The sequence below is a fragment of the Citrus sinensis genome, chromosome 8 (assembly GCF_022201045.2).
Source record: "Citrus sinensis cultivar Valencia sweet orange chromosome 8, DVS_A1.0, whole genome shotgun sequence".
Classification (NCBI taxonomy): Eukaryota; Viridiplantae; Streptophyta; class Magnoliopsida; order Sapindales; family Rutaceae; genus Citrus; species Citrus sinensis.
In genome coordinates, this window is record NC_068563.1 from 28,644,196 (window position 1) to 28,662,292 (window position 18,097).

The 18,097-nt window shown below is 34.3% G+C and overlaps 4 protein-coding genes across 7 annotated transcripts in view; 3 read left to right on the plus strand and 1 right to left on the minus strand.

The window, feature by feature from the left end:
* LOC102628579 (actin-depolymerizing factor 1) overlaps positions 1–5,918 on the plus strand; it is a 44,251-nt gene extending 38,333 nt beyond the window's left edge. Inside the window, exons 1-4 of one of the 3 annotated variants that reach the window (XM_025101912.2) lie at positions 3,394–3,571; positions 4,902–4,980; positions 5,062–5,327; positions 5,409–5,918. In XM_025101912.2, the coding sequence (XP_024957680.1) occupies positions 4,972–4,980; positions 5,062–5,327; positions 5,409–5,559 (426 nt within the window). In that variant the 5' untranslated portion in view covers positions 3,394–3,571; positions 4,902–4,971 and the 3' untranslated portion in view covers positions 5,560–5,918. Of the gene's footprint in view, positions 1–3,393; positions 3,572–4,901; positions 4,981–5,061; positions 5,328–5,408 lie in introns of those variants that run through there. The other 2 variants (XM_052432426.1, XM_006488217.4) reach the window with 2 other exon arrangements.
* A 516-nt stretch (positions 5,919–6,434) lies between these two features.
* LOC102628281 (putative pentatricopeptide repeat-containing protein At5g59900) lies at positions 6,435–9,760 on the minus strand. Of its 2 annotated transcripts, XM_025101911.2 has the most exons (2): positions 9,595–9,760; positions 6,435–9,468 (listed from the first exon to the last, which is right to left on the minus strand). In XM_025101911.2, the coding sequence occupies exons 1-2, from the start codon at positions 9,619–9,621 to the stop codon at positions 6,949–6,951; spliced, it is 2,547 nt and encodes an 848-aa protein (XP_024957679.1). In that variant the 5' UTR covers positions 9,622–9,760; the 3' UTR covers positions 6,435–6,948. The 2 variants fall into 2 exon arrangements, with proteins under 2 accessions (XP_024957679.1, XP_015388832.1); XM_015533346.3 differs by having other exon boundaries at positions 6,435–9,760.
* A 4,450-nt stretch (positions 9,761–14,210) lies between these two features.
* LOC102629049 (histone H2B.3) lies at positions 14,211–14,942 on the plus strand. The gene has a single exon (XM_006488218.4). It carries the CDS (start codon positions 14,312–14,314, stop codon positions 14,735–14,737), a length of 426 nt encoding a protein of 141 aa, XP_006488281.1. The 5' UTR covers positions 14,211–14,311; the 3' UTR covers positions 14,738–14,942.
* Positions 14,943–15,094: 152 nt separating this feature from the next.
* LOC102613217 (hypothetical protein) lies at positions 15,095–17,569 on the plus strand. Its single transcript, XM_052432428.1, has one exon. The coding sequence runs from the start codon at positions 16,995–16,997 to the stop codon at positions 17,355–17,357; it is 363 nt and encodes a 120-aa protein (XP_052288388.1). The 5' UTR covers positions 15,095–16,994; the 3' UTR covers positions 17,358–17,569.
* The last annotated feature ends 528 nt before the right edge of the window (positions 17,570–18,097 follow it).

Below are 18,097 nucleotides of genomic sequence, written 5' to 3' on the forward strand. Positions count from 1 at the left end.
TTTCAAGTGTTGTAAAGTTCAAACAAAAAATAAGAAAAGATGATTGTGTTGAGATAAAAAAAAAAAATGAAGTAGAGAGGTACTTGTTGGAGCCATGTGAACATGTTGATGACGATGACTTTGAGATTTTGGCATGGTGGAAAATGAACTCAATAAAATATTGAGTCCTTTCACACATTGCAAATGATGTGTTTGCAATTCCAATATCTACATTAGCTTAAAAATATGCATTTAGTACTAGAGGACGCATCATATATTCATTTCGTAATTCTTTAAGTTTGAAGATGGTCGAAGCTTTGATATGCTCACAAAATTGGTTACGTAAGACTTTTGTCCCATTACAAGATGAACCAACAATAAGTTTTATGAAGTCATGATGTCAGGTAACTGTTCATCATAATAAGTTTAAAAAAATTATATATTTGTTTATCACTAGTCTTTTTTCCATTAATTTATTTTTTATTTAATGCAGAGTTTGGATCAAATATAATAACATAGACGATGACTTTAAATTGTTGTTATTCTCATGATTTTGGTATGAATCATGTTCTTTTCTAAATTTACTCATCTTTATAACTATTCAACATTATAATTTTTCTTTTTTGGTTATTTATTTGTATTGTAATATGGTTAATACTTTTAGATTTTTATTTTTTTTCTTTTAATTTACTTTTTGATGTCATGTTTGTGGAAGTTTATTATTGATGTCATGTTCTTTTCTAATTTTTTATCCACAATATTTTTCATATTTTAATATTAATTATTAATTATTATAATTTTGATATAATTAAGTTGATCAAAATAAAAAATATTTTGATTATAAAATTCAAACCAAACCCAAGTGAGTTGGTTTGGGTTGTATTAAAAGTATTTGGGTTGGATCTATATTTTTATAATTTGATTTGAATTAACTTAAAGTCTAATCCAAACCAACCCATGTTCACCCCTAATAATGGTACTACTAGTGGAAATTTATTTTAAAAAAAAAAAGACGAGCGATTTAATCTTATCATTTACACTTCTTTTTTAACAGTATATATAGGTTTCAATGGGGTTGGACAAATTCAGGTTTGGGTTGGGTTTGAATCAACTCAATCAAGTTTTAGATTAATTGGGTTGGAAAAAAAAGAAATGATTCAAACTCAAGTTGAACTTGTAATTTGATTTGAACATAGTTATGATCGGATTAGAAATTTATGTTTGTGTGTGCATTGTGATTCGGATCGTATTAGATTCTTGATTGGATCCGATCATGATCAAGTTGGATTCTTCATCCGCATCCAATTCGAACTCAGATTTTGCAGGTCAAGTTATTTGCTCACCCCTAAGTTCCAGCCTATAAATATATAGTCTATTACATACATTTACGTTAATATACCATTAATATATTACTCCATACAATCGGTCAAGTCGCTAAAAGCTTACTGGCAAATATAAAGACAAATAGGATATGAGATACCTACAATAAATATCACTACCTAACATGTAATATAATACCATAACACTGTGAAAAATAATCCTTTACTCTTTTAACAACCCCCACCTCGAGTGTTAGCCTTACCAACTGAAACTTACAATAGATATGCAAGTTTGTGTAAGTGTATGAAAAAAAAAAGGTTAATTATCATTGGGTGACACATGTTTTGATAAATTTTAAAAAAGTGACACATATTTTAAAAATATTCGAACGGATAACAAATTGTTAACTTTATCGTTAACTTGATCGTGAACAATAAATTAATTACAAAATGTGTTCTCCATAATTTTAAACCAAAAGAAAAGTTGTTCTCACATGCGGATGAAGTTTAAAGATAAAAAATATGATTTTTAATGTACTCTCAATATTTGTGTGTGTAGAGAGAGAGATTTCTTTTCTAGTGAGAACATCTTCACTTTAGATGAACCGCTCACGTAAGAACTCAAGTTACCATGTTGCTCCCATCTTTGTGTGATTTGAGGGGTAAAGCCCTTTAAGTTCTCAGTAAACTTAATTTTTTTCTTGTTCTTGTATAAATGAAAAAATGGATCAATTTTCTCGATACTTCAAAAAATCCATTTCATTTTTTTTTCTAATTTATGGTGATTTTTTATTAACTGGGTTACTTAATTCAAAACCGTCATTCCGTAATAGTCTCTATCGATAGTTTCAAAGTTATAAAAAAGTAAACAATCACTCTATTTATTTTTCTTGAATTACAAAATCATAATCTATGTCTATATAGATTTCTATGTGGCAAATATCATCCAAATCCCTTATATACTAATATAACTTTATTATTTTAGTGTCTCATCAATTCAAATTGTTTTCTAAGTTAATGGAAGAAGTTGCAATTGTTCAATGACTTACTTTTTCTTTCCTTTCCTTTGTTTTTGTTTTACCACTATTTAATAGAAATCCAACAGCTCCGTGTGCTCTAATTCATTATTTTGATGCAGACCTTAGAATACTCCCAAAGTGTTTGAAAGAATGATCATCTTGAAAAGGTATCTATAACATCTCCATCAAGACCTACCCCCATCTTAGAGTAGCAAACAGGGAAGTAAAATTAATTATTGTTTATACATGTTTTTATTATTATTATTTTTTGGTGCAAAAATGAGCCATTTCAAATATGTTCATTACTCTAGCCAGAGTCGATTAATCTAACATGACTATATAAGCGCCCAACAATTTACTAGATAAATTGATAAGCTAGGCATTCTTGGCCCACCAAGCGAAGCCGATGGTTTCTTGGTCATAGTCTACTACAACTAAAGTTCTTTTATTTTCCATGAAGTAGAACCTCCTTAACCAATATAAGATTTTCATGGAGCTTGAGCCACCATCCAAGCACAAATACCCTCATTTAAAAGAATATATATATATATAGTCTTAATAGAATCTCCCGCTCATGAATTTTTTCAAAAATAAAATCATAATAAAATGAGGATACTATTAAAATATTAAAAATTATACATTTCAATGCATTAAAGACCCAATATTTTCTTTGATAATGTATTAAAATTTGTTTCTTTTAATCTATTAGTAATATTTTATTTTATTAAAATAAGGATCGCCCCGTGAGTCGTGAGGTAAAAATTCTATACATGAACGCTGTGAATAAGCACGCAAGTTGAATCTTTTAGAAAATTATTAAGAAAATTACCACCAATTTTCTCTAATAAGGAAGTTTGTACTGCGCAAATACGTCAAATTTGTTATGTTTTGTCCAAAACCGACCGAGAAAGGAATGTAAATGTAGGGCATAATAGACATCTCACTTTCGCTACACGCGTCATGTTCTCATTCGACAGCCAGTCTTTCCCTCCGTTGTCACGCATGACCGCCATCATGATATTTAGCGGACAGTGGAGCCACCAAATTCACCAGTCACCAGTCAGATTTTTCATAATATTAAAAAAGCAAAGCAAAAAGAAAATTTGAGAAAAAAAACCAGAATAAAAACAATATAAAACAAGTAGAAGAGAGTCCTTCATTATCTTAACCTCCATTTCCTCTCCAACAAACTTTCCTTCACCTTGCAAAATTTCTCTGTACTTTGCTTCTTAGATCTTGATCCTAGAAACCATGGTGAGTTAGTTCTCTTTCAACTTTACGACTAAATTTTTGCTCACTTTTTCCTATAATTTTTATTTGGGTTCGAAATATGTTTCTTTGGAGCTAAAGATTGATTAGATCTGATGTGGGTCTTCTTATATCGTCACTGTGCGTTGACTATAGATCTTTAAATTTATAAATGGATGCTTAATTGTTTTGGGAATTTCTAACTTTTGTAGTGGGTCTGATCTGATCTGTTCTGTTTTCGTGTCTTGTACAATTCTAAAATTGCAGTATTTGGTTTGGCAAATAGATGGTATTTTTTTTCTGTTGGTTTTAATGTTAATTTGATCATTTTTGTTAGCCATGTGAGTATTTGATTCTTATAAATGCATGAATATGTTTTTTTTTTTTGAGTTATGTTTTGCTAGTGTTGTTCATAGTGATGATGCTGAAGTACTTCACAGATTGTTGAAGACACTTCCTATAACGGTGGTGTTATAGTTCATTAGTTCTCCAAGGTGTTTTTAGTAAATATTATGCTGTATCAATTCAAACAGCTTTGCTATTGCATGATTGTTAACAGAGCAAGATGAAATAGTTATTCAGTAGTATGTTCTTAGAATTGATCTTCTAGTTCTGGGGTTAATTTGCGACACTCTGATTCTATGCTGATTGGATGGAATTGTCTACCATTTTCCTTCCGTTGTAGTTGCCATAATTTGTCTGATATTATATTGATGCCTCAAGTGTTTTGTTCTGCAATCATAAGATTCTTGTCATGTTTTTAGTTATCATTAAAGTAATGATAATTGGTGAATAAATTTTTTGCCTATTAGTAATTTGTTTCTTCCTATCCTTGCTCTTTAGTGTCCATGGTTTCTCAAAGAAAGTGGTTTTGATCTTGCTATTTTGCCTTTCAAGATGTTTTTTTTTGTATTGCAATTATGGACGTTACGTGTGGATATGGATTACGGTGCTTGATAGGACATGTTATATTGTTTGATTTGCCACCAAGTTTGCCTTGCTTGACTTGGTTCTGTTTTGAAAGGATTTGCATTGACACTAAGTCATTGACTTGTAATTTTTTTTTTTTTTAATTTCTGATTGTTTTTCTTCCATTACTAGCATAATCTAGTGTCCTTCCAACTACTGCAAAATTCAATGCCGCATGTTGTTTACTACATGAGACTGTAATTTTATTTATACATGGAAGGGATGTAATGGATATTTTGGTTTTGTGATGCATGAGTGTATACTTGCTTATTTTGGGCTCATCTGAACATTTGTGATTCAACATTTGAAAAGTTTTACAAGTACATCGGGAACAGAAGTTGAAAAAAATAATAATAAAATATTGCAGATTGTGATCTTAGTAGCCCTGCTAATGAGCTGAATGCCTTTGACTTATTTAGAATGAAGATGGAATCACAATGAGCAAGGTGTTTTAAGTTAACTTCATGCCTGTTTGCACCTTTTTTTCTAGGTTTCTCATGGGTAATTCCTTTTCGTTCTATCTGCAGGCTAATGCTGCTTCTGGGATGGCTGTACATGATGACTGTAAGCTAAAGTTCTTGGAGTTGAAAGCCAAGAGAACCTACCGCTTCATAGTATTTAAGATTGAGGAGAAGCAGAAGCAGGTCATTGTGGAAAAACTTGGTGAGCCAACTCAAACCTATGAAGATTTTGCTGCCAGCCTTCCTGCTGAGGAGTGCCGATATGCTGTGTATGATTATGATTTTGTTACCGCAGAGAACTGCCAAAAAAGCAGGATTTTCTTCATTGCATGGTAAATATCATATTCCTAAAGCTTACTTTCTTTCAAAATGTACTTCCAATCACGGTTGGTAATGTTTATTTACTGATGAAGGTCTCCCGACACTGCAAGAGTAAGAAGCAAGATGATTTATGCAAGCTCCAAGGACAGGTTCAAGAGAGAGCTAGATGGCATTCAAGTGGAGCTGCAGGCAACTGATCCATCTGAGATGGGTCTTGACGTATTTAAAGACCGTGCCAACTAAATAAAGGCTCCTGATCTCAGCAATTGAGATTGTTTTTATCTTTTGTGCTTTACCTAAAGGTGAAATGTTAATAGTTTGTGGCGGCAGCTTGAATCTAACTGAATTATGATATTGGTTTGTTGTTCAAGTTTCACCGATGCAGTATTCTCGTCTAGAACCATTTCAGTGGTCTTTATGATGTCTTTATTGATTTGTTGTGGTGTGGAAGTTATGGGATGAGTGGCTACTTATAGCTATTTCGTCAAGCTAAGGTGTTTCAATTGATGGGGGATGGATAACCCTCTGTTAGGGTTGTTTTTACTTTGAAAATGGATGTTTCATTTTGAACTTTATAAATGGATGTTTCATTTTTCTTGTTACTTATGCATAATTGGCAAGTGAAGAAATACCGTTCATTTTTCTTGTGCGATTCTAGTTGATAGTGCAATGACACTTTTGTATGAAATAGATCGAAGTTACCTCTTTTTGGTTTTTGTCAACACAACCAAGCTACTTTCTATGGTAATACGTGGTAGTTTTGCTAATTATGCATACTATGGTTTGTGAATATCAAATTAACGAAGTATGAGTTATTGCCTGATTTTAAGGATCAAGTGCATCACCAAATAGTGGGGATCTTAAATCTTTCCTCTACCCAAACATGGAAATCTGAAGCTGGAGCACTTGGCCCTCGGCTGCATTGGCACATTCATAGCCCATGGCAAGGGTCATAATCTGGATATGAAATAAACAGGAATGAAATTTGTCTTAGTAATATTACCACTTGTAATTACAAGGCTTTTTTGACATAATAGATGTGATTTTTCGAATTTGAATGCAAAAAGTCAGAAGCGAACGAATAACCCACCTCTATAATTCCAAGTTGGCAATCAAAATATTGTAATAAATTTCATTTCAGTGAAAGTAATAGCTATGAAGAATCAAAGAAAAAATGATGGTTACAACTAATTTATAGTCTGCAGGTTTATTAATGTTTCTATTGTAACGAGGACAGGGTTCCCTCGCAAGCATCATGCTAGTCATATTCTCTCACCCACTTTACAAGGTCAAAGGTAATGCCTAACGTACATGAAGAGTGTCTAAAAATGTATATTTCAATGGGCAATGCCGGCCATCAGATTAAGCCAAGGTAAAAAATGTTACCTTGAAGCATCATTCTTCTGGCCTAAATTTAAGAAAATATCTTAGTGAAACCATGTTCCGAGTCCGTGCTTTTCTGTCCGATACATGTTACAACTAAGTATCCAGGGGCAAACTACTTTGAGCAACTTGCAAGATTGAGAGAAACAAGTGTAAGGCAGGGTACATGGATAAAGCTGAGCTTCTATGTAAGGAAATGCTGGCTAGCGGTTCTCTTCCAAATCAAATAACATATGGTTGTTTCCTTGACTACTTGACTAGAGAAGGAAAAATGCCCCTTCTCATCATATCATCACGCAATTCAAAAGCCTTGGTGATTTCTCCTCTAATACAGCATCCATATATCAAAAAGTTGTATGCCAGTGGATCAGGTTTTAAACCTTTATTTAGCATGGAGTCCCATAACTTAAGAGCCTCATGTAAATAACCTCTTTTACAGTACTGATAGATTATTGTTGAATAGGTGATACAATCAGGGAGTATGCCATTGTCCATCATTCCACCAAGGAGCTTGGTGGCCTCTTCAAATTTCCCCATTGTGCAAAAGCCGTGAATGAGTATATTGTATGTGACAGTGTTTGCTAAAAGTCCATCAAGCATTGCATTATGCAGCTGTACAGCTTTCTCCATTTTTCCTTCTCTAGTCAAGTAGTCAAGGAAACAACCATATGTTATTTGATTTGGAAGAGAACCGCTAGCCAGCATTTCCTTACATAGAAGCTCAGCTTTATCCATGTACCCTGCCTTACATAAGCCATTTATCAGAGCAGTATATGTCACAACATTTGGGACACATCCTTCACCAATCATTATATCCCAAAGTCTAAATGCCTCCTTGAGATTACCTGCTTTGCCCTTGGCATCAATCATGCTTGTATATATTACATTATCAGGCCTCAGTCCCTTGTCATGCATCTCCTTCAAAAGCCCAAAATATCTCCTTGTATCAGACTGTTTTAGAGATCCATCTATAAGTACAGAATAACACACAAGATCCATGTTCACGCCCCTTTCCACCATCTCACGACAAGCACCCAGTGCATCCTTTAATCTCCCTTCTTTGCAATAACCATGTAGAAGTGCACTATAACACATCTCATTTAACTTGCAATGCTCTCTATGAAGTCCATCCACAAACTCTTTAGCTTCAGACACTCTACCAGCAGAACAAAGACCTGTTATCAGAGATCTGTAAGTGTATGTATCTGCTACAAGGCCCTTCCCTGCCATTTCATCAAGCAATTCAAATGCCTTTACCATGCAACCTTCCCTGCAGTAACCTTCAATCAGTACATTATAAGTCACTTCATTTGGCATAACATTACGTTCCAGCATTTCATCAAACCATTTAATTGCCTCAGTCAGCTTATTTGCTCGACAGAGACCAGAAATAAGTGCAGTAAAGGTGTAAGAATTTGGTGCAATGCCCTTCCCAGTCATCTCATGATAAAGCCTGAATGCCTTATTCAGTTTTACTTCATTGCAATATCCACTTATTAAGGAAGTGTATGTTATCACGGTTGGTGTTAATCCTTTATGAATCATCTCTTCAAAGAACGATTCCGCTGCACTCAAATTGCCCAACTTACAATGCCCACTTATCAGAGAATTGTAAGGATAGATGGTTGCTTTTATCCCCTCATCTGCCATTTTACCAAGAAAACTAACTGCAATATCCATTTCTCCCCTTCTGCATAATGAATCAATCAAAATAGAATAAGTAACAACATTTGGAGACAAACCCTTCTGTTTCATCTCGTTAAAAAGAAACTCAGCTTCATTGAATTTCCTTTCTTTACACAACGAATTGATCAACGCGTTGTATACAAATAAGTTAGGTACCACCCCGAGTGGCCCCAATTTATTTACCAAGTTAAAAGCATCGTCAATCTTCCCCTTCCTCCTGAACCCCTCAACAAGACTTGAAACAGCTGCTTCACTTGGAACCAAACCCAACTCGATCATCTCATTCATCAACCACACACCAAACTCAAACTCTTGCACTTTACACAATCCGAGCACTAATGTGCAATAGGTAACAACATCTGCTTTTACTCCTCTTTTTACAAAACCATTCTTGACCTCAACAGCCTCAAAAACTCTTTGACTCTTGCAAAGTCCATGAATCAAAATATTATAGACCACAACATTTAAATCACTCCCATTTGAATCCATAAAATGAATCATTTCCTTGGCTTTAACAAAATCTTTTAATTCACACAAACTTCTCATCACTGCCGAGTGTATATAAATATCAGGCAATATACCCACATTAACAACCTCCTCAAACAATTTCAACACTAACCCAAATTGCCTAATTTTGACGAGCCCATTTAGAACCCCACTCAGGGTTCTAACTTCAGGCATCAAATGTTTCTCTCTCATTAACCGAAATACGAAAACACCATCTGCGACTCTCTTATTTTGCACGTAACTTTGAATCAACAAATCAAAACCCAAACTTGAAGAAAACCCAAATTTCTCATAACAATCAAATAAAGAATCAAAAGCCTCTTTTGGGCTTAGCCCACGAAGAAGCAGCGTCTGCAATAGCGAACTTGCAGGCCAAAAGAGATTGTTTTGCACCAAACCGTGAATCAAAATACAAAAGGACGCCGTTGAATGGTTGAAGGTTTTATGCAGGCCTAGAAAATTGAAGAATCTTAAAGCTAACCTGGAATCGTCTAGAGTCTGGATCAAGACCTTTTCAACATGATGAGGCTTTAATGCGGTGGATAAAACGGCATCGTCCAATGCTAGCTTCCAGCTCTGTTTTCCTCGTATGATTTTTTTAAGTGTGTCAATGAATTGTGACTCTTTTTCGTCATTATCTGAGTAAAAGGGTCTGTGAGTGCATAAATTTCTGCGCTTGTAGTGGAATTTTAAGCTTGTTACCTGTCGTTGAGAGAGGGTGAGCTTCATCTAGCGAATTGCGATGGGAAAGTGAAGAGTTCAGTTCAGGACTTCTTGTGAGACTGTAAATGGGTCAAACCGGATCTGAGGGTTTCCGGTCAGTTTGGAGTTTGAGACATTGAGGGGACATTTTAAAGATCCACAATAATGGATTGTGAGTTATTGGGTTGAGTAGGCCTTTTGACACCCTTCAAATTTTTCATAAGAATCTTTTTTAATTGCAATTATTTAAATAAATTAATGTATTTTTTGTTTTCAATGAAAATTTGGTTAAAACTTACATAAATTATTCTTTTAACAAGTTTTTTACACACACTTATTTTATAATTAATATTAATATTTTAAATTTTAAATAAAATATATATATTTGAAAAAATTAGAAGAGTTTGGAATTATCAAAATGGATTTTAGACAGTAAAAAGAAAAAATTTAAGATATTTAATATTTCAGGATTTGTATGTAATTTAAAAAGAAATATGATTAATTTTCATATATGAATTTACATTTTATCAATTTAACTTAGGATATTTTAGAAAATAAATTAAAAGGGGTATTATAAAAGTTTTAGGAGAAATTTTAAAATACTTTTGATGTATTATAATCAATTGATGCATGCATGTCATATGTAGTTGAATTTAATATAATCACAACTTGCATGATAGTTTTTCAAACTAAATGCACACATGTCATAATATCATTTATTTGTTGTATGGCTAACATAATACCTCTAATGTATTTTAGAATTTCTTAAATTTTAAAGGAGTGTTAAAAGCTCAACCCTATTGAGTTTCTTAAAGGCTAAAAGATCATTGGCCCATATTAATGCGGATCTTTAGTTTATTCTTTTGTTATTTAAATTATTGTTTACATTTTTGTATATAAAATTGGGTGGGCACAATTCGATTCAATTCTAAATCGAATTGGATTGATTGATTTTTACTTAATATATAAACTGAATTAAACTGAATTGAATTAGAGCGATTCTTTGGATTTTGTGGTTTTATTCAATTTTTGAATTTTTTAAATATGAACCGATTGATTTTTGTTAATTTTTAAAACTTAAGTTAACAAAATGATCACTTTGGCTACATTCTTGGCAGTGATTTGTCTGCTCACCTCTATTATAAATGTTTTGGCTTGGTTAAAGGTGGATACAAATTCCTAAAATCAAACCAAACAGCTAAATCAATATATAAAAACAGTAGTGCTACACATCCCAAAAAATTATCTCAAATGATGTGTCATTAATTAAGTGGTTGATAATTCTTTACAAGATTTAAGTGAATTAATTGTATTATCTCACCAACCAATTGATAAATGACACATCATTTGCGATAATTTTTTGGGATAAAAAATTTGGGATGTGTAGCATTACTCATATAAAAAATTGAATGTTATCAATTATTCTATTCGAATTTTAAAAATGCTAGTACCTACACAAATTTGGTCAAGTTTTTAATCTTAGGGGCATTTATGTTTTAAACTTAACGGTTTAATTGAATTACTTTCAATCGGTTAAGTCATTAAGGTAGCGTTTACTTTTTGGATTGGATTGGGAATCCTGAGGAGTGAGAATCTTAGGATTAGGAGTGTGGAGTGGGAGTGGGAGTAGGTTGTTTACTTACACTGGAATGGAAGTATGGATTAGAGATCAGAATCCAATTTATGTGTTTACTTTGTCTTGGATTGCGAGTAAATAGTTTCAAATTACAATTTTATCCTTATTTAAAGAATTATAGTTTTTAATTACAAAACTAATAAAAAATATATTTAATGAATAATATTTATTTTATTATATTTATAAATTTATTATAATTATTAATATTCTTAATTATGAACAATAAATTCTTAATTTTAATACAAAATGATCCCTTATTTTATTTTATTTAATATAATTTTATTCAATTTATTATTATATAAAATAATAATATAATATTATTTAGTACAAAATTAATATTTTCTTAGAATAAACTATTTATTATTAATAATAATAAATAAATATAATACTATTATTTTTAAAATAAATATAATAATATTACATTTATTAATTCTCTATTAATATAATAATATTATTTTAAAATAATTTTAACTTAGAATCAATGCAAATTATTATTTAGTTAAATATAATATTATTATTCAAACAAATATAATAATATTATTCAAATAAATATAATAATATTTATTTTATTTTATTAATTATAAAATATTAAATTAAATTAAATTAAAAAAAATAAAAGAGTAAAAAAGGGAGAGGTGGGAGTGGATTCCCACTCCCACCTCCCCCAATGGGAGTCCCACTCCCACTCCCCACTCAAAAAATGGATGGACCCACGGAGTGGGATTCCCACTCTCTTCCCATTTAGAGAAAGTAAACGCTGGAGTGGGAGGAATCCACACTCCTCACTCCTACTCCAGCAAGTAAACACAACATAAGTCCATTTATTTTTTTAGCTTAACAAAAATTTTCAGTCATTAAGTTATTTAACCAATTATTTTTGTTTTTTTACTTAATTTCAAAAGTTTGAATGAAACCAACAAAATTATGTCACAATAATTTATACACAATAAATCTATACTAAATTTTATGGCTTATTATTACTCTTTAGTATTATTTTTAATTTAGTTATCATCAATTATTTGGCATTATTTTTTTCATCTGAAAATTTAGAGCCCGCGCTGAGAGAAAAAGTTATACTCGCCGCGCGTTTAAGCGCGAACGCATGAATTCAAAAAGTTACAAATAATTTTTTTTTTTTCAAGGATTACAATTAAAAATTAGGGTAATTTTTAGTGACCTCCCCTGAGGTTTACAGTATTGACACATAGAGAGAATGTATCCACGTAATTACAACCACCTCCCCTCCCGTTAGTATCCGGTTACTTATGCCATCAGTATATGAGGGTAAATATGTAAAATTACCCTTTAAAATTCAAAAGAAATCAAAAGTGCAGATTTGTGAGGATTGACGTCTGAGAAAATTGTAAGAGTTTACTCCATTAACCAGTGCTCTGCACTAACCAGTGGACAAAAGCAAATAAAAATTTTCACGAAATGAATATTACACTTAGCCTTCTCTTTCACGTAAACAACACCCAACAACATCTTCATCTTTATGTAGCTGTGAAGGAGAGCTTCATTTGCCTGAAGGATTTGGTGCGAAAAAGAGGTAACGAGATGAGTTCTGGTGGTGGCCCAAGTGTGCAACGAAGTGAGTACCGGCGACGAACGCCTTCAATCGCGACTGGAATTGGTGCAAAAAAGAGGTAATCCTCATTTATTACAATTTAAAGACCAGCTGAAGAAAACTCAAGCTGTTTCAAACCAAATGGAAGTTGAAGCAAAGAAGTTGAATTGAGAGTTAATAAATTGGAGGACAATTTAAGAACAGACAACATATCTAGAGAGGCCAAAGGATCAAGAGAGATGGCGCCTACAAGAACACAATGCAAGAGCTTGTGTTTGTAACTCAGTGAAGCTCTCTCTCTGACTTGAGGGGAAAAAAGAAACTCTTTTCTGAGTTTAGGTAATTAACCAGGGTTAGTTTTCAACCGTGGTTAAGAGTATTAACTGGGTTACAGATCTGACGGTCAGCATTGCTTTGATGAAAAGATTGAGAGAATCTTGACCGTTCAGCAGGGGGGCATCATGCATGTGTCCTTATCTCTCGTTTTGAAGTCTCTCTCATTCTCTCTCACTCTCCCTTTCCCTCTCTCTCTCTGATAAAGGTCTTACCAAAGAGATCGGTAATGGACTCTCTGAAAAACGACACTCGTTTTATTGAAAATTACGATGATGCCACGGTGTAGATAAGATTCTTTTGTTCGTACCTGCGCGTGTGAATTCAACTCACGGCCCCTGACGAAGACACCTCATGTGGGCATGTTTGATGCGAAAGATGTAAAAGCATACAAATTGTGAAAAGCGAGTGTGATATTTAAATACTCGCGGGTGTGGCTTTTGCGTTTCTTCTATAGCCTTCATAGCCTTCATTCTGCAGGTTCGCAAACTGAAATTACTTCCATGAAAAATGACAAAAGAATTTAAAGAAAATGGTATATTTGTACTAGGAGGCCTCAGATTTGACTTTTGGTCAAAATTAGTGGACCCACAAACAAGGTCTGTGAGTATTTATTAACTAGTGAGGATATGCTGCTTTAAGAGGGGAAATAATAGCGGGAAGGGTAATTTAGTAATTTCAACAGCCAACTAACAGTCAAACTAACCGGATACTAACGGGAGGGGAGGTGGTTGTAATTACATAGATACATTCTCTCTATGTGTCAATACGATAAACCTCAGGGGAGGTCTCTAAAAATTACCCTTAAAAATTAATTAACTAATTTAACGCGTCTATTCAAAGCCGTCGATCCGATTTCCGAGAGGCTAATCCACGGTATCCTTAGCCAAGCCGTCAATCCGTGTATCTGCACATTTTCCAATACAAGACTAATTTAACCATTACTAACGCATCTCATATGGGTCGTCGATTCCCCAATGGAATCCAACGGCTGTATGTATCCACGTCAGCAGTCCTCATCTTTCAAAATCCACCAATCAAATCACATCAAACCGATCTATAAATACCAAACCACAATGCCCTTTCCTCTTCCATCTCACAACAAAATCTCCCGTATTCACCGAATCTAACAATTTGTCTTCTACTTTCAATTCCTCGCGAACCCACAGTTTCTTCTGACGATGGCACCAAAGGCGGAGAAGAAGCCAGCGGAGGAGAAGAAGACACCGGTAGCGGAGAAGGCGCCTGCCGAGAAGAAGCCGAAGGCCGGGAAGAAACTTCCGAAGGAAGCCGCAGCGGGTGACAAGAAGAAGAAGCGCACGAAGAAGAGCATTGAGACGTACAAGATCTACATATTCAAAGTCCTGAAGCAAGTCCATCCAGATATCGGAATCTCGAGCAAGGCTATGGGAATTATGAACAGTTTCATCAACGATATTTTCGAGAAGCTTGCTCAGGAATCTTCCAGGCTGGCAAGGTACAACAAGAAGCCGACGATAACTTCTCGTGAAATCCAGACCGCTGTGAGACTTGTGCTTCCTGGTGAGCTGGCTAAGCACGCCGTTTCTGAGGGTACCAAGGCGGTTACCAAGTTCACCTCGTCTTAAATTAGGGTTAGGTTTCACTATGTGCGATGAAATTGGGGTTAGTGATGTTTGCTGTGTCCTTTCTTGGAGTAATAATGTAAGTAGTTAGTATTAATGAAATGGCATGGTGCTGATAGAAGTGACTTATATTGCCTTATTATGTTCGATCAATGTGTTGATATCGGATTTTAGCAACTGGTTTTATAAGATATGGTCTTAAATATTATGAATGTTTCCGAATTATTTTTATTATTATTTTTTTAAATCACAGTTGTAATTTACATTGGTACATTCTCATTGATTCTTAAAACATTAATTGCCGGTTGCTAATTTTAATTATGAGGGAAAATGGTCATTATGGTGATAAAATGATTCAAAGACCAACATGGCTATGACCAAATAAGAAGTTATTGCAGTGTATATAACTAAATGCTATTGCAAACTGAGAACAGATTGTTTGACATAGCAAGAGAGATAATAAAAAAGGAAAAAAAAAAAAAAGCTCTACAAATCATTGGATTTGTGTGAGCCCTGCTTAATTGTCTAAGGATCAGGAACCTTAATTAGTAAATTTAGCAAGGGCTTTATCATGGTGAATAGTTCAGTATGTTCACCAGAGGCTTCAGGTGAGATAAACTCATCTTTACATGGATAGATTTTTGAATGTTTATGATTTTATGGAGATTTTAATATGTATTTGCAAGATTGAACTGAATGGAGCTTGGTAGACACTGGTTAAAACTTAAAACTGATAGTCGGATTGCTGACATCAGAATTGATCCTCAGAAACGACCCTTGCAATAACTTTTTGGATCTCTTATTTAGGTATTGTTTGTGCCCATGGTGATACTTAATGGGATTTCCTTCTTCAGGTTCAAGCCAACTTGTGCAGGTTCAAATAATGTGTCTCTAGATAAATAAGATAATTAAAGGGGCAATTATTTATCTGGAGATAAAATAGTTATTTGGTGTGTAGTTTTGGGGCCTATGAAGAATATTTTACGCCTCTCTCATGTTTGTTGTGTTGTTGATCATATTCATTTCTTCCAAGGGAATGCTGATGCCTCCTGTGTCACCTGTCAGGCCTAGAGAAAAGAGATCCACAAGAAGATTAATAAACTCTGCTGTTCAGATCATTATTTACAGAGTGACGCTGAGCTGTGACAACTGCTAAGATATTTCCATTGAAATCACTCCCAATGCTGAAATATGGACTCTGATATGCGTCCTGCATCCTTATCAGGAACAGGAAGCTTACGCTTGCATATAGCTTCTGGAGGTTTTCTGGGAAGTGACTCGCTGAGTCAAACATGCTTAGCCACATGCTAGCAGCTGTGCACAGATGATCAATTTGGAAGGCTCTGTCAATTCGTGCGGAGTAAATTTGATGTTTAAATCTATCATTTCAATGAAATAGTGCTGTCATGGATGGTGATTGTAATGGTGATGCATCTCTAGAATGTAGAGGCATTAGTGTATAGACAGGCCTGCAAAATGTCAAAGGTTGGTGATACTGATTCCTGTGTTTCGAAATTGTATGTAGACTGGAAGTGGAAGCCAGAATTGCATCATGATCCTGAAATTTTGGGGACGTGGTGCAAGGATTGAATTGAGGAATCAGTTGATCATCTAGAGATAAAATAACATTTGTGGTTAGAGTAGAAGTTTTGTCCAGCATATTTTTTGAAGATACAGTATATGGATTGAATGGCAGAGCAATTGGAAATACTCGTATAGTCGTATGTGTTCAGTGTTCTCTTTCTTCTCTCCCTGAGGCAAAGCTTGTGGTTTGAGGTTTGAAGTATGATATGATCGAAACATTATACAAGAAAAACGCTTGCAATTATTACTCAATATAAATCACACACTTCACTTCTATATATTTTAAGTCACAAAATTCAAAATCTCAATGTCCGTAATTGATAATATATGCTAATCGTCATCCAAGATTCCAAGCGTATTAGCTACATATTTTATTCATATCTTACTTTTGGACTGTTGGCATATTTTCATGAGAAATCGACACGTGTGCGGTTTATCTCAAGAGGAGAAAAACGTGAGCGTCTGTAAGGCCAAATGATATATATTAACTAACAAGGGTGAATCAGTCATTTTCCCTTATTATAAGAAGTTAGTTAAACGTGCATCATTCCCCCTCCCCTCCAGTGTGTTAATCTTCCACCAAAACTGCAAAATCCCATGATCAAAACCAAGTTCGCATCACGCACCCACCACTTCTTCCACATTTATCGCCAACCTCAGGAATCATCCTAACATCATGCTCATCTTCCTTTCTCTGTACTCAATTATCCGGCGAGTCACGGCGCATTGGCCGCTTCTTCTCTGCGCTGCAACATGGACAATCTTGTTAACGTTGACGGTGGCCTTGGCATCATTTGCTCCGGAGTTTGCATTTGTGTCGGCTATATCGCCTTCGTCTTCGTTTTCAAAGTCATGTCATGCAGATGGGTCTGTGAGGATTCCTTTGGACTTTCCCAGGGAGAGCGTGTGTTTGCCTTCTTACATGGTGAGGAGGTCAAAGATGGATTTCTTTGTGCCTACAGTTTTTGCAGCTCTTGTCGTCGCTGGCTCTGCTTTCGCCGTTCGTTCTCTCGGCTTGTGGGAGAGTGGCAGAGCTTGATTCATTATTCACGGCCACAATTGTTTTTAGTTTATTAACTTTTTTTTTTTTTTTTCATTTTTCATCTTGCACAGCGCAGTTGCAAAAGCTAAGGAATCTGGTGTATTTAAGAACACAACATGTCATAATTTGATAATTTATCTCTTCTGTTTTTGGTTTGATCGTTTTCATGCAATAATGCCTTAAGACAAACAAAGATTTTCTTTTTGAATCTTTCTTCTGTTTTCAGATTCTTCCTCAATACAAGCCTAAATGTTCTGATCTTAGCACATCCTTCGTGTAGCTCTGCGACTCTTTATTCGTTTTGAATAGAATGGTCGTTTGTGCAATGTTCAGTTGTCACGAAATTGAAGCCACACAACTGGCGGAACCTAAAGGGAGAGAATTTTTTTAAGTGTAATGATTATGTGATATAATTGATAAGCACTCCCACACACCACCTACCGCACCTTGATTGTTCTTTAGGTGATGTCAAATGCACCCATTTAGTCCGAAGAGTGGCGATATTATTCCCCTCAACACCCCATTTCTTAATATTTTATCTTTAATAACTTGTAACGGTTAAACTCATATGGTGAGAATATGACTTTATTATTATCTTATGACACGCACTTTCTTTTTAAAAATTATAATTTCCTTTTTTTGGTTGTTGTTGATTCTCCCAAAGACACATGAAGTATTTTGTATACTAGCCTAAAATTTTATAACAGGTTTTCAATCGATAGTGCGAAACGTTGTAC